General features: G+C 41.5%; 1 protein-coding gene across 3 annotated transcripts in view; it reads left to right on the forward strand.

Moving 5' to 3' along the window:
* Positions 1 to 17148, forward strand: part of CAMSAP2 (calmodulin regulated spectrin associated protein family member 2) — a 77911-nt gene that overhangs the window by 46835 nt on the left and 13928 nt on the right. For 2 of the 3 annotated variants that reach the window (XM_033151445.1, XM_033151447.1), the window contains 5 exons: positions 2544 to 2576; positions 3341 to 3482; positions 5054 to 5193; positions 16010 to 16103; positions 16800 to 16893. In XM_033151445.1, coding sequence (XP_033007336.1) covers positions 2544 to 2576; positions 3341 to 3482; positions 5054 to 5193; positions 16010 to 16103; positions 16800 to 16893 — 503 coding nt within the window. The remainder of the gene's footprint in view (positions 1 to 2543; positions 2577 to 3340; positions 3483 to 5053; positions 5194 to 16009; positions 16104 to 16799; positions 16894 to 17148) is intronic. The other variant, XM_033151446.1, reaches the window with a different exon arrangement.

Below are 17148 nucleotides of genomic sequence, written 5' to 3' on the forward strand. Positions count from 1 at the left end.
TTTAAAGTTGGAAGCCTGATTAAGGTATTGGTTTGGTTGTTGCCATTAGCTACTGAAGTGATGGTTTGTGCTAATGCTACTCTTATTCATGCAGAAAGCTGCACTAATTTGTCTGCAAGGTTATGAGTTTCAAGCAAATTTATTACAGCAATGTAATCCCAGGATAATATCAAGGAAGCTTTAATAATAATTTTGTCATCTTAAAATCAATTTCACAGTGGTGTTGTATTAAATGAGCTTAAAAACGACAAAGTGGGAGATGGAGCCAAGTTAAATCTTGTGTAAATTTGGTTTATAATAATGTCCATTTAGTTCATTTGAAGTCATCCTACCTGTAGGGGATAGGTCACATGCAGTTATTTTAGCAGTCCAGTCAAATAAAATACACTTAAAATTTATTTTCTAACATATAATAAGTAGCTCATATTTGACAGGGAGTCTTCCTAAAGATAAAAGGGAGTCAGCTAGGTAGATCTCCTTGGGTAGGGATAGCTACAGCAAAGAGTGCTATCACCAAGAATGTCCAGTTTAGGTGGCATCTTGCCACATTTCAGATGGTGAGGAGGGCAATCAAAGCCATGATGGGGCAGGGCACAGCATGGAGGAGGTATTTCTTCACATATTATAGTCAAGACTTTGCAGAGCTTAAAGCTCAAAGCCACCACTTCGAATTGGGTTGGGAACAACATTAACCAAAACTGCACATTTCTAATTAGCCTCTTACGGTCTATTGGCACCAGTTAAGAGCTCAACTACTGTACTGTTGCCCAGACACACTCTTCCAAACCACCACGTGCAGAATATATTGCAATAATCTATGGTAGGCAAATCCTTATCTCAGAAGGGCCACAGCTGTTGCACCAAGTAAAGATTGAACTAGGCACCCTTGCCCATAGATGCCACTTAAGCACCAAGCAGCTGAGCAGCAGTGAAAAGTGAGGAGACACAGCAGCATCCTCTACTTGCCTTATTCTACATCTAGGCAGGTGTGCAAATTGGGCTCAGGGGGAGTGGGGAAGGGAATAGACAGCTATGGTGAAGAGGGAATGGGGACTGTCTTGCCCAAGTGCCCTGCAAAACCTGTATCTGGCACTTAGTTCAAATGTTTGTTGCTCAGAAACATGTGTGAATATTGTGTGTGTAAATCTTGCAGTGACACCTTTTGCAGGAACCTTTACAGAAATTGTACATTTCAGTTAATGTATCAAAAAAGGCCTCTAGCTAAAAATATCAAAGCCTATGAACCAATTCCAATTATCTTCTTTAGAAACACTATATGGAATCTTCAGTTGAATGTAGTTTTAAAACCAAACACACACAGTTTGTTGTTATTTGGGGGGTGGGGGACTGGCATTCACCACCAGCACAATATTTTGATCCAATGAACTTCAACATCATTTATGTCAGTTGTGGGGAACCTTCAGCCCTCCACATGTTGCTGAACAACACCTTCCACCAGCCTGCACAAACACGTCCAGTGACCTGGGATGATAGCAGTTGTATTTCATCCATATCTGGAGGTCCAAAGGTTCCCCACACCTGCTTTATGGGCTTCTTTTGGCCACGATCCGAAGATGCTCACATGCTTCACTCATCCTTGCAACCAGATTTCTCTTGATACTTGTTTTTCTCTCAGAAACTGCCTCTGTAGAACCCTCATGATTCTCTTTTTAAGAGCGAAATCAAGTTTTAAAATATTTGTCTAAAGGGTTACTTTAAGAAAGAAGATAGCCTGAACACATAAGGAGAATTTCTCAGTTAAGAATCTTTTGTGCCAGTTCCCTAAATTGCTTTTCAAAAGACATGGGAGTCTCAGAGCAGCAAATTCTGGGATGAAAATACTCAGAAAATTTCAAACACTTCCACACATACTGTGCATACATCTTTCTTCTTATTCTAGATTTACTGTTCTCACCAATTAGCACCTACCTCATATTACTGCTGCTTATGAGTTTTCTCCACAACTTGTATTGTTGCCCAGAATGCTTTTTATTATGTTTTTTGTCACTACCAACGTAGTAGAGCAAAACTATGTTCTTTAAAAAAAAAAGTTTAAATATTACATTTTAATCATGAATAGGCACATTTAGGAATACTGCTATGTAATCCTTTGGTTCCTCTGTTGCTGCTGCTTCCCCGTACTTCACTTTGATAATCCGATGTCATGAATTCTAATACTGAATTAAATACCTAGGTAGAAAAATGGATTAGATGCAACAGTGCTACTTTTCTTACAGATAAAAGGCACCATTTTATGGATTTCTTTTTTTCCCCACTAAGTGATCATTGTTCTGCTAAAACATGCTGAAAAGTACAAAAACCAAGTCATTATTTTTGCAGGAGTCCTTTTATTAACCACTTTTACAATTAATGAAAGCACTGGGAGTGTTCTCACAGTGCAATTATGGATCATTCCTTTTGTGCAAAAATTAGAATGTTTGAAGAGAATGTCTTGAAGGAATTAAATTGTAAACTCTGATCAAAATGTTCATCTTTCCTTTGCTCTTTGCTTTCCCTTCTTTTTCCTGCTGCTTCATCTGAAGTCTCCTTCCAAATGGTTTTGGAAACTGGTTCCTGTAAGTTTGCCCAACTGCTTCACTTTGATACAACAGTTTAATTTTGTATGAATGGCTCTGCCCATGTCATGCTGGTCCAGTCGTTCATTGCTCTCATGCCTCTTATAACCGTTTAGTAGATTTCTGTCCAAAAGGGCAGCAGTGGTAGATTATATGGGAACACTATGCTGTGCATCATGATTTGTACGTGTTTGCATCTGTGTACATAAAATTACTGCAATGTGGAAATCAAAGGGTTTTGTTTGGTGTTTGTGTTTTTTACCCCAGGTTTCACATGACTTTAATAAATAGGTTTGTTTGTATGCAAACTCATTTCTCTTTTATGTTGTATGAATGACTTCCCTTTTCTAAGACCTCTGTGAAGACTATAGTTGTTAGTTAACACAGTTTTATTGAAATAGCTATGTACAGATTTGGGTTTCAGATGAGTAGGATTTGTGCCTTCTCTTTGTCGTTCTGTGTTTCCCATTGCATTATTCTACTGAAGCTGGACATTTCTTTTCTAAGTGCTATGTGAATTGTTCCATATTGATTGAAATGCCATATGTGTGCAACCGGCACTGCTCTGAATGGAATTGGCATTGGTTTTTCCTTTAAAATCAATCTATATTTTGCTTATAAATGCTAAATCTATATAAAATAATATAACTATGTCTGGTTTGGAACTACCCCCTTTTTTGCTAATTGGTTACAGCATCTGCAGTACAATCTGTTTTCACATATGTTTCTGGGCATGTCTATTTTATTTCATTTTTGCATGACAGGCTCGTTACAGGAAGGAACAAACCCTACTTAAGCAGCTGCCCTGTATCCCATTGGTGGAAAATCTGCTGAAGGATGGCACAGATGGCTGTGCTTTAGCTGCCCTGATCCATTTTTATTGCCCAGATACAGTCAGATTGGAGGGTAAGAATATTTCTTCTTAATGATACCTCTGCTTGTTAACTGTATTATGGTTTTGCAAGCCACCCTGTGAACTTTTTGGAAGGGTATAAGCACCCAAAATAATGTTATGTTTTTATTTAAACCAGCATGGGTATCTGTTCATCAAATACATGCAGTGTGTTACACTGTTGGGTTGAAATAATAACCACATTAGTAACAGCCCAGTTAGAGATTTAATAGTCGCTCATCCTAGTTAATCCTAAATAACCATTAAAATAAAATAAAATAAAATGATGTTATAAAGGTGTTTTCATAAACAACTCACCTGTTGACTGATTACACAGTGTGTGGAATCAAGGAGCATAAATTGCAAGGCCTTCTATACATCATGGAATATACTAATACAGGCAGTTTCCCATTTACGCAAACTCTGTTTGTGTGCAACTGCGCACAGGTGCAGTGCCGGGATCCCGGAAGTGGATTCCAGAAATGTGGAGTACCTGGTGAGCCCTCTTGGCTCATGAGGAGACCGTCTCCAGAACCTGAAGAATACGTTCTTTTCGGGCTCTGGGGAGGATCTTCTAGTGAGCCAGAGGCGCAGTGAGCCTTTGTTGGGGCCTCCTGCCTAACAGCTGACATGTGGGGTAGAGCAGCAGCAACTGCCACTTCCCCAGCCATCAGCTATGCAAGGCACACTGTCCCTGCAGCTCTCTCACAGCCAATGGGCAAGAAAGGTGAGCAAGAAACCTCTTGGTTCAAATCTAATTAATTCTGTGGGATTGTACAAAAAGAACCCTGAACACTTTGTAAAAGTACTGTATTATATGCTAAAAATTTAACATTTATCATTAGTATTGAAGCAGAATCCAAGTGTCATTGGTAGTACCTGCCCTTTGTACCTAAAGGCTTACTCCAGTTGTTTGCCTAGGGATGGGAAACCTGTAGCTCTCCATATGTTTTTGGACTACAGTTCCCATCACCACTGACTATTGGTCATGCTGGCTGGGGCTGATAGGATTTGGAGTATATTCATAACTAAAGTCCACAGGTCCTCCATCTCTGCTCCAGGCCAGTTCGGAAGAATGTGAATGAGCCATAGGATCGGACACTTCACCTATTGAGCAGTTTCAGTTTGTACATTTAGTACTTCCCATGATGTCAGAATTGATGAACTGTGGCTAGTGTCCATGCTCCAAACTTGATTTGAAAGCCATGGTTTGAAATTGGTTTCTATTTCCAAATTTGATGAGTAAACACCAATGTGAAGATATTAAGATGTAATATGAAGAAATTATAAGTGTTTATACTGTGCAACTGTTCTACACAATCAAAATCACTGGTCTAATAAAACCTGTATAATTCAGAAATGCATTAGCAGCAAACATGAATCTCTTTGAAATGAACTGGAGTCTCCATTTTGTTCTGAACACTTAAGAACAAATGGGTAATCTTTTGCCATGAGCCTGTTTTATTAAACCAGTGAACTCAGGATCTCTACCCTTCTGCTAAAATAACTGCAGAGGTGGGGATAGTGGTGGATGTTGGGTCAGATATCATAAAATGCCTAAATCATATTTTTCTTCGTTTTATAGATATATGTTTTAAAGAAACCATGTCACTGGCTGACAGCTTGTATAATCTGCAACTGATACAGGAATTTTGCCAGGAGTACTTGAACCGATGTTGCCATTTTACACTTGAGGATATGCTCTACGCTGCATCTTCAGTGAAGGTAAAAAAGAAACCTGCAGTGTCTTTGAGTAATTCTCCACAGGAAGCCATGAGCAGGCATTAGATATATATAAGCTAGGTACCAAATGGCCCCTTAAACCAAGGTTGCAGTTGCCAAAACAGAATGTCTAGTTGCTGTTTTGGGGCAAGACGGCTCCAAAGTCTTCTTTTTTATGGACTGACTGTGATTGATTATCAGTTTAAAAAATCTGGCTAATTCAGGTGACAGCCTTGAGCAAGAGTGAGGGGAATTGAGTGACTCACTTGATCTGTGACCCCCAGAATGATTTGTGGATCAGACATGGATCTATTGGGAATCTACACTCCTATTGGATTCCACTGTCAGGTGATTAACTGGTTAGCATGCAACCAGGCTTGGGAGTAGGGTGTACACATGATTCCCCACATCTCTTCTCAGTGTCTTCTCCCTCTTTTGGTATTCATGGATCCAAAGCAGATATTTCTGTGCACGACAACTGTTTCAGAGTGACTTTTCAGAAGAAAGTATGGATAGAACTTGATTACCCAAAGAGCTACCTTTTTTTGTTTGTGATTTCCTTCAGTAACACATTTTTATTTTTATTGTTAAATGACATATTTGGGTATCCACTCCATTAATAATAGTAACCTCTTTCGGTAAGGCTGCAATCATATCATTGAACTCAAAGGGGCTTTCTTCTGAGTAGACATTCATAGGATTGCCCTGTAGATTTGTTTACACAGAGAAGTAACGGCTTTCCTCATCTGATTGAAACTTAGCCACTGTTTTCAGTAGAGTCAGGATTTTGTAGTATATCTAAATCCTCCATAAACTGAACTAAACCACATTGAAATCACTGGAAAATACCTTTTAGTTCTGTTTGTTCCAGTTGACTTGTTTTGCCATAGTAGCTTGCAACAGTAGATTAGATTTGATGTAAAAGGGCTTGCTGTTGCAGTGGATTTTACTAGCTTATTGCATTAACATTATGATATAAATGTGACTAGATTTTGCTAAATATACTTTGATACATTAATTTGAGAGCTTACTATTTGCTTCCCCACCCCCTCAAAGCAATGTTCTGTACAGTTCTTGGAACTGAGTTTCAATTATGTTTTTTCAACCTTTTCGGAACAAATACGTACTTGGATGTAAACATTAAACAGAAAGAGTTGCCAGGTTTTCTTCCCAAGCCCTTAGCTGGTGCTTTGAGTTCTGTTAAGGATGTGTAAAATTGAGCTGCTCTGTAAACAGAATAAAATCAATCATAGATGGCTTTGCAGATTTCCTGGAATATCTCTTGGATGCAGTTGAATGTCTTCGTTACCTCAGTTTCAGGCTGCAATCCTATTCATGCTTGGGAATAAGTCCAATTGAATTCAGTGGGGCATACCTCTGTGTAGAAATCTGTAGGATTTCACTATAAGATTCCCTATTAAAATATTGTAGTGCTTCAAAGTTAATGCAGCACCATAATAATAATTTAAAAATCATTCTGGCCTATAGTCATGGCCAGTGGAACGTTAAAACCTTTTAAGCATTTCATTTTTGGAGTGTAAGTCTAAAAAGAATTTGATGGGCAAAAGGGAAAAAAAAACCTCTGATTGTTCTGATTTAATTGAATTTCTGAGGGGAATGCATATAAGGAAGCAACCTGCTTTCACAGCTTGATATATATTGATTCAGCTCTCTTCCTTACCCTGCTCACCCAGACTGCTTCGATCCACTGTTGCTATTCTCGTGTTGTTTTCTTTTACTGCTCCTCTAAGGAATGTACCACTTCTTGTTAGCGGGGAACTGGCTTACATCAAATGTGCAGATTGCAGTGCGTACGATTTCTGCCTTTACCAGTTAGGCTTGGTACCCAGGATAATTTATGTCCATGGATTATAAACTGTATTTGCTTGTAGGTGCTTTATTCCACTTTTTCAAATAGCAAGCATAACTGCTTAATTACTTATTAAATTCACAATTCACTGCCTCAATCATTTTAAAGTCTAATTTTCTAAAAAAAAAAATTAAAAAAATCTGCATGTGGACTGAAAGATTTGTAACAATAGGACAACTTGATTCGTCTCTGAAGATCTGCTTTGTGCGGAACCAGGACTTGAAATGCTTATTTGCAAGGCTTGATTATGAGTGCAATTCAGCAAAAACCACCCTGATAACATTAGCAGTGGTTCCATGCCTGCATGTCGTCCTCCCAGGTTTGCATGGGTTTGCCTAGGATTGGGATGAGATATAGCAAAATTCTGGTTACATGCCAGGTCTGGTCTCAAAGAAGTGATCTACGCTCCAAACAGTTTGTTTCCAAGGTGAGATTTAGAGAGCAGAGCCTAGGCCCTAAGAAAGAACCAGTGAGCATCTAATCATTTTGTGGCGTTTTAAAGAGAGGATAGATTCCTTTAATGCTAGGGATGTTAAATAGCATTAGGAATCCTTGGGATACATTTGTATGTCAGGGGAGCTTTTGACAGCTTGTGCTCCATCAAACCAGTTGTGTTCCACCAGTGATCTGAGAAACCTCTCATTTCCCACCTTGTTAGACTGGAACTGGAAAAATTCAGGCTGAAAAATCAGAATGCAGTGCATGCCTGTGATTTGCATACCTGGTAGATTGCAGGTTATTTGATTCATTCCTAAGGAGGTATGCATGTGGTGTTTTTATGCATTAAAGTTAATTTCCCCCCCTGATCTCTGCAGTTTTCCGTTATGCACTGTGAAGTAGGTCATGTTTAGCCATTGAGAGTTAATTGCTTTCAAAGGGAATCAGCAAAGGGAGGAAGAAACTGGATCATTTTCCAACTGCTTCTTTGTAACGCATGTCCTACTTTAGACAGTTATAGGAGTTTTCTTTTAAATTCTCTGCTGGCCAAGGAAGCATGCATGTTACTGAGCCCTGCATAATAGTCTGAATTCCTGTATCTGCTATGCATCAACTTCTTATGAAACATTAATGTTCAAAGAGCTCCAGTCTGAACCCACTTTTCTTGAAAGTCGGTCAGCCAGACATTAGATGCATCAGGTACAATAATGCATGCTTCACTTACCGAAAGCCAAGACAGCCCGCTGGTATACTTCTTAAAAGATGATTTATCTGTTTTAAAAAAGTAGCTGCTGCTACAACTGTTTCCTCACTAGGGCTTGTGTCGATGAAACATTATTTGTCCTTTCTAAAATCTATAGATTTACTGCAGACTAATCAAGCTTGTTTGGTTGGCAGAGGGAAGGAATTACACATACCGGTAGTATACAGTATGCTTTCTGTGTTGCTTTTGGAAGACATACCTTTTGTGAAAGCCCTAATTCCCATTTGTAAGATATGAAAATGCATCATTGGTACCTCAAGACCTGCATCTGTGTCTGAAAGTGTACATATAGCAAAGGAACCCGGAAACATTTCTTAGGCTTGTGTGTGTTCTTCCAGGATATTAGATATTGCAGGTGGAATTCAACTAGACAATTGCATGAACAGAGCAACTCTTTCGCTTGTGCAGCAGCCTTTCCCCCTCTCCGCCCTCTTACATACACCCTATGCTGTCCCCAAATCTGCTTTAGAGTGTTGAGAGAAACCCTAGAACAGATTTAGGGGGAGGTAAGGGGCAGAAGAGCAGGAGAACGTTCTGTTGTGCAAGGAGAAATCGTTGTGACAGCAGAATGATTTCTTTAGCACTTCATTGAATTCCACCCTGTCCTTTACTTGTGTTTTATGGAGCCATAGATGTGTCTACAAGAAAATTGAAGTAGTTTGGATTCATATCCACTATCTCAAACACAAATATTATAAATCCACAATTACCTTTCTACTGAGCTTCATATACATACGCCTCTTTAACACCTGTGACTTTCAGTACATGAGAACATTGCCAGATCTAAGGGGAGTGAATTTACCTGTTATCCATTCATTCTGAAAAATATCAAAGGCTATTTGACTATAACAATTAACATTTCCATAATAATATTTAGAATTTATATGTATCGTACTATGAAATTTAAATGCTTTACATGCATAATGCTAATTCTGAAAACAGCCCTGTAAGATAGGTCAGAATTATTCATTTAAACAATTTATATACTGCTTCACTACAACCATTCCTTAAGTGATGTACAAAAAATACAATAAAGAAAGTCAGTTAGAACTATAAAATCAAAATTCAGTTAAAATGCCTGCAGGGGTTTTTTTTTTTAAGTCTACAGTAGGTAGCAGGTGTTCCATGGGGATGGGGATAGTCTGACTTCAAATGGAAGAGATTTCCATAAAATTACCTCTCTTGTATAGTTGTGAGAGAAAAGTGATATGAATAAAACCTCATAGTGAATTCATGGCAGAAGCAAGGGATTCCTTCAGTCTCTTAGCTGCTAATTTATTGTTACTCCACTGCCCAAAGACTTTCAGAGCATTTTACATCATCATCATCATCATTATTTTTAAAAAAAGAAACCAGCAAGCAACGAACAGTCTTGACATAATAACAAAGTAAAAAGCCTAGGCAGATAAAGATTTTCACCAGGCTTTGGAAAACCTTCAGACTCTGTGCCATGTGAGCTTTCCTGGAAAAAAGTGTTCTGTAACCAATGTATCTAAGTAGAAAAGAACGCATCCTGAGTCCTGTTTGGGTGATAGTGTTGCATTGGAACAGCCTCCACTTGCTGGCGCCATTGTCCACATGAGTTTGTTGAAAAAGGGCAGGAACCCAGGTTCTAAGCTATTTAGAAAATTTAAAGATAAGAATCAGCACTTTGGATTGTGCTTGAAAACAGATTAGTAGTCTGTGTAACTCAGGGGTCAGCAAACTTTTTCAGCAGGGGGCCGGTCCACTGTCCCTCAGATCTAGTGGGGGGCCGGACTGTATTTTGGAAAAAAATATGAACAAATTCCTATGCCCCACAAATAACCCAGAGATGCATTTTAAATAAAAGCACACATTCTACTCACGTAAAAACACCAGGCAGGCCCCACAAGTAACCCAGAGATGCATTTTAAATAAAAGGACACATTCTACTCATGTAAAAACACACTGATTCCCAGACCGTCCACGGGCTGGATTGAGAAGGCGATTGGGCCGCATCCGGCCCCCAGGCCTTAGTTTGGGGACCCCTGGTGTAACTCATTCAAAACTAGCATGGTCTCTTTCCAACCAGTCCTGTTTAGTCATCTCACCACTGTATTTTGTACCAACACATAAAACATTGTGGTAGGCCAGATTATCCCTGTCAAGGTTACAAAAGGTACATTATGCCATGTAAACCTTTTGGGCCTCCAACACTAAGGGGTAACCTGGAAAACCGCAATTTGCAGACCTGTTCCTTTATGGGGAGTGCAACACCATTCAGAAATGGTTGACTGACACTCTCAGAGTCAGCCAAGCCACTCATCAGCAGTACCTCTATCTTGTTTCTGTTGAGCGTCAGTTTCAGGCACTAGTTTTAATGCATCCATGGCCTCACTTGAATATGAGAAATTAAACCCTTCAATTTGCAAGATAGGGGACAAGGTAGGGCCTTGAAGGCACACCATAACATAAAATCCATGAGGCAAAGCCACAGTCCTCCAGAACCTCCTGGAAGCAGCCATTCAAATAGGAACATAACACTCCTATACAATAAGCAATCCAGGAAGCTGGAGTGTGCTGCACTTTGTTGTTGTTGTTGTTCAGTCGTTCAGTCGTGTCCGACTCTTCGTGACCCTATGGACCAGAGCACGCCAGGCACGCCTATCCTTCACTGCCTCTCGCAGTTTGGCCAAACTCATGTCAGTAGCTTCGAGAACACTGTCCAACCATCTCATCCTCTGTCGTCCCCTTCTCCTTGTGCCCTCCATCTTTCCCAACATCAGGGTCTTTTCTAGGGAGACTTCTCTTCTCACGAGGTGGCCAAAGTACTGGAGCCTCAACTTCAGGATCTGTCCTTCTAGTGAGCACTCAGGGCTGATTTCTTTGAGAATGGATAGGTTTGATCTTCTTGCAGTCCATGGGACTCTCAAGAGTCTCCTCCGTTCTGCACTACAGATTGTTTAACAAAGGATGAGAACTCCTTTGGAAGCTCTCACTAATGTACCGGTAGTTGAATAAAGGGATTATTCCTTTAGTGCATTGTGACCTCATCTTTGTGACACTTAAGTCAATGGCTAGCCTATAGAGAATAATAAAAGGTGGGATATGTTTGCAAAGTAAAACTGGAAATCTCAACCTTGCCCTCTAGAATTAAATAAATTACTGAGCGTTTTGAAATTTTGTCAAATATGGTGTATAGAGGGATAATAGGTGGATCAGTAGATGTCATAGGCATCTGAACAAGATGTAAAACTTGTTTAAAGCTTTAAATACATTTTTTTTTTGTCAAACAGGAGCCCCCTGCTGCACATCCCATGGGGCTAGTGCAAACCCTTTAAGTTTGCTTTAGCAGCTCTTTGGAGCCTGGCCTGTATATTACATGATGCCATTTGTAGCTTGCATGGAATTACTGCGGCAACAAGAAGAGAAGAGCAAAGGAACTGCAGGCGTGGGCAGAGGCTCATTCAGAGCTGAGCTTAGAAATCAGTCAAACACAGCCAATGGCTTCTACAATGTTGAGGCTCAAAAACAGTCTTCCATGATGTTGCTGAAATGTATAGTGGGGGAGGGGGTAGCGTGTGTGTTTGCATTATGCTTCTGGATGTCAAGCACTTTTTAAAAATCAGGTCATCCCCCCCCCCTATTTTTAATATTTATAAATCTTATCCTGCAGCAGTAACTGAAAAAGGAATTTGTCTGTTCATTGTATTTATATTCCACTCCTTTAACTTTGTTTTCTGGGCAGCTTGCAGACTTATAAAAAATTCAGCTTCAAATATGTTTGATGACCAGTTAATCCATTTGTGTCTTGTAGTTTGGACTGATTTGATTTTATGGTTTCGTTCAGGGGGCAAAAGTTGTGTTTTACCATTAAATGCAAATTGAACGAACAGAGGTTTCTGGACATTCTTCCCACTCGTAAGTCCTAAGAACTCCATTCACTCCTGTGGGACCTAAATATGTGAACACCTCATCAAAACCTTCCTTAGAATTCCCATTTAAATATCTATTTTACAATCCTTTGTGTTCTGATTACTCATCCTATCTTCTTTCACCAAAACTCATTCTCCAGACTGATTTAAGATACCGTATATCGCGGCGTATAAGACGACTTTTTTAGCCCGAAAAATCTTCTCTGAAGTCGGGGGTCGTCTTGTACGCCGGCAACATCATGCGATGTGACCCGGAGTTCCGCCCCGCCACTGGCTGCATGGAGCCTCTCCCCGGCGCTCCAGCCGCAACCGCTGCCTCAGCCGCCATGGAGCCCGGGCTGGGCGTGGGCGGCAAGCGCGGAGGCTTCCTGTGCGGCGACGGGGAGGTTCTCCCCGCTGCCCCAGCCGTTGCTGCCGCCGCCTCAGCAGCCGTGGAGGCCGTCCTGCGCTTCAGCGGCAAGCGCGGAGGCCTCCTTTGGGGCGACGGGGAGCTTCTTCCCGCTGCCCCAGGCGTCGCTGCCGCCGCCTCAGCAGCTGTGGAGGCCGTCCTGCGCTTCAGCGGCAAGCGCGGAGGCCTCCTTTGGGGCGACGGGGAGCTTCTCCCCGCTGCCCCAGGCGTCGCTGCCGCCGCCTCAGCAGCCGTGGAGGCCGTCCTGCGCTTCAGCGGCAAGCGCGGAGGCCTCCTTTGGGGCGATGGGGAGCTTCTTCCCGCTGCCCCAGGCGTCGCTGCCGCCGCCTCAGCAGCTGTGGAGGCCGTCCTGCGCTTCAGCGGCAAGCGCGGAGGCCTCCTTTGGGGCGACGGGGAGCTTCTCCCCGCTGCCCCAGGCGTCGCTGCCGCCGCCTCAGCAGCCGTGGGGGCCGCTGTGCGCTTGGGCGGCAAGCGCGGAGATCTCCTGTGTGGCGCGGGGGACGCTCTCCCCGCCGCTGCCGCCGCCTCAGCAGCCATGGATCCCGGGCTGGGTGAGTATACTTTTTTCACATAAAAAGTTGGGGGGTCGTCTTATACGCCGGGTCGCCTTATACGCCGCGATATACGGTAGTTAACAGCGCAGTCCTAGCCTTGTCTACACAGACGTAAGTCCTACACACCACCTGCAATAGGCTATTTATTTTGCAGATTTATTAAATCAGCCTCCAATTGGTCCCAGAATAATTATCATATAGCGGGGAACACAGGGTTGAAAGAATACTGAAACAAACGAGTTACTATAACCCTTAATGTTGTGGCTATCAAAAGGGCTAAATCTTCTGTTGGTCTGCCGCTCTTTATGGGTGCTGCCACTGTTAGCATGCATACTAAACACCCATTAATCACATTTTTGTGAGCATTCGGGTTTCCTGCAAAGCAGCTATATCAATTTCCTTAAATATTGAAAAAGGCTGGATCACAGGTCTTCCTCATTCACCCACAGTATACCACAAGGGGAAAAAACAATACCCCTGATATTGAGCCACTGCTTCTTATAAGGTTTGACCGATTATTACACTGCCATGAGGATCTATTATACACAGATGATAAAGGTCCAAATTTGTCATCATTACACCAAGCTTATGTTCCTCATTTCTTTTCATTTTCTGTGATGTGAACCCATTTCATAAGGCTTTTGTTCTCTTTGTTTTGTTGTTGTTTAATCCTGTCCAACTCTTTGTGACCCCATGGACCAGAGCACGCCAGGCACTCCTGTCTTTGTTTAGTCATTTTTAGTCCTTTGTTTAGTCCCTTTTTAGTCCTCTTTGTTTAGTCCTCTCCTAAGCATGAGCATCAGTGCACCAACTTTCTGAGCAATAGAGGATCAATCTGTCCTAAGCACGGCCTGTTCCAAAGTCTCAGCTAGTTTTCTTTGCAGCGTGCTCAATCTCTTTATGATGTCGTTGTGTATTATGACTGGAAACATTTGGACGAAGTTGAACAGTCCTTCCTCAACCTCGTCAGGGAGGGTCCTAGCTATAATTTTAGCTCCTTGTATTTCTTCCTTGGGTCATAGTAAGTTTGGTTTTGGTCTGGCCTCCACTGCTGCTCCATGACCATATCCAGTTTCCTGAAGAGCCATAAGTCAGTGGTAGAGCATCTGTTTTGCATGCAAAATGCCCCAGGTTCAGTGCTCCGGGTAGCACTGGGAACATCCTCCATCTGAAACCTAGAGAACTGCTGACAGTAAATGTAGAGTGACACTTGGTAGACAGTACTGAGCTAGATGAACCAATGGTCTTAGAGAAGGCACTGGTATCTGGGACAGATAAGTGGTACATTCTCTTCCCTCACCCACCCCAAGGGAGGTGGGTTTTTTGTTTTTTGTTTTTGCATTAGTGCCAACCAAGCTGGCAGTGATATACATCTCATCTTGACTCCAGCTATTTCCTCACTTATGTTTTCTTTTATACCGGTACCTTCTGTCATCTTTCAGTTTTAATATGCTCTTAGTAAAATGTTGAGGAATGGCTATACAGTTGCATGCCATGGTAATGAAGGATGTATTCCAGTCGTACCTTGGTTCCCGAACGGCTTAGTTGCCTAACAAATCGGTTCCCGAACACCACAAACCCAGAAGGAAGTGTTCCGGTTTGTGAACGTTTTTTGGAAGCCAAACATCTGACACGGCTTCCACTTGAGTGCAGGAAACTCCTGCAGCCAGTCAGAAGCCATGCCTTGGTTTTCGAATGGTTTCAGGAGTAAACCAGACTCCTGGAATAGATTAAGTTTGAGAACCAAGATTACACTGTATTGTAAAAGGTGTAGGAGTAAGGAGTTATCCTAATTGCTTCATTTGACTGCTGAAATACCGTATAGCACTTTAGTCTTTCATTTTATTGCCATCTTGTGGCCAGGAGGGGAAATGATATTCAAAGCCATTTATCTGTATTTAATGAATACAAACTGGTATAGTCAGAAGCTATTTAGTAGTCGGACCAGAATTGTAAAGTCTTTGAAAAAGAACATAAACCATGAACAGTAATTTAAATTGTACCAGCTTTGCCATTCTTGAAAAATATCCTGGAGTTTAATGTTCTTACTTGGAGGGCAAAAACTATAGCAACATATTAATTTCACAGATACCACTGGATCTGGTTCCTCTAGAATGGGACCCCCTGCAGTGGTTTCTTCCTTCAGTCCTGTCTGGGGCCTCCCATTTATGGCAGACTTTGGGTTTCAACCTTCCATTTCTTCCTCAAAACTGGTACCATTATCCTTGCTTACTACTCCCTGCTTCTACCACTTATTGTTGTAGTCCAGTCAGGCTATGGCTTTGACATCCATAGGAGGAACCTGGTACTTGCACATTAAGTTCATTGCATGCAGGAATATGAGCAAATTTCATTAAGCCACATCACTGCTATCTTCAAAGATGTGGACAAGTAATTACATTTTGAACATTGGTTTGGGGAATTTTCTACATGTGGTTTTTAGCAGTACTTTGTAGTGTGAAGCCTCTTGTGGTAGGTGTCATATCAAGCACACAACATTGTTGTTGTTTTAACCATGAATTCGTTTTTTAGTACAGAAGAGATGCAACAGTGGGGGGGACGGGACACTTAATATAACCATGTGCTCTTCCCTCAGTTCTAGAAAGGTGGATTTTCTTTATACTCTGTGGACCAAATTCAACCACATAAAGCCTCACTAGTGCAATGCGACTTTCCGCCTCTTCCCTGCTCGGGGTTTGTGTGGGTGTGTGTGGGTGTGTGTGGGTGTGTGTGTAGAATCTCCAGAACAGCGGGTGGTGTGGAGGAGAAAGATCATATTGTCCAGCAAGTTGAAGTTCTTGTGCTGATGGAACAGTTTTAAAGGGCACGATGTTGAATTCATCTCTGTTTTTTTTTACTTCTAATTGAGCTTCCATCTCTAATTTACAGAGCAATTATTTGGTGTTCATGGCAGAGCTCTTCTGGTGGTTTGAAGTAGTGAAGCCATCATTTGTCCAGCCTCGAGTTGTAGTTCATCCTCAAGGTAACCTTTCTTCTTAGTTGCTTCACATTATGCTAAATTATTTGCGCTCCATGGATGTCAGGTTAAAATAGTGCTAAATCAGTACATAACCCCCCTGGCCAGCAACTAGTTTTAAAATAGGGGTCATGTTTGCCAGCTGATGAGGATGGGAAGTCACTAAGCACTAGCTGCATCTGCTCAGACACAGGCAAATGTCTTCTCAAACTCCTTTTCCACAGTGCAAATAGCAGCAGGAGCTTGGGCAGAGTTTGAGGAGAGGGACCATAGTTCAGTGGTAATGCCACACGGGTGCTTTCCATGCAGAAGGTCCCAGCTTCAATCCCTGGCATTGCCAGCTTAAAAAGAAAATTAGGTAGCAGGTGATTTGAAAAATAACCAGCACTTTGAATTGTGCCCAGAAGCGTCTTGGCAACCCATGCAAATGTTCTAATATGTTCACCCAGCTGCATTGTCATGAGCACCATTGCTGCTGCATTCCAGACCAACTGAAGCTTTGCCTGTGTCTTGGTTCTTACATGAATTTGTCAGACTGCTTGCTTTAATTTTTTGTGGCTAAGAAATTTAGTTATTTATATGGATGTGTATGGTGTTAACTTGCTTGTTCTTCTGATGTTACCGATCCCAGCTTGGCTGTTGATCTTTTGTTGACTTTTACTTCTACAGCTATAATGTATAAAATGTCCATCTTTGTTTTAGCTGACGTTGCAAAAGAAGCATCCTCTGTTCTTGCTGCCAATGCCAATAGAAGAAACTATCCAGAAGTTTCACACGATTCTGACCTGATAGCCAGGTAATAATTCCCAACCTCCTTTATATGGCTAGTTTTAACTAAAAAAAAACAAAAACAAACAGTGCTCAACAATGCTTTTTTGGCTTAGCTCTATTTATTTATTATTGTTAACCTAATCACAAGCTTTAGTACCAACTATAGTGAGGCAATTTTCAAACCACCACCACAACAAGCTCTTTCTTCCAAGTGTCAGGACACAAAGTCCTCATTTTGTCGCTGAGACAGCTTATAAACTTGCTAGTGGAATTAATAGAG

This window comes from Lacerta agilis, chromosome 6 (assembly GCF_009819535.1).
Source record: "Lacerta agilis isolate rLacAgi1 chromosome 6, rLacAgi1.pri, whole genome shotgun sequence".
NCBI lineage: Eukaryota > Metazoa > Chordata > Lepidosauria > Squamata > Lacertidae > Lacerta > Lacerta agilis.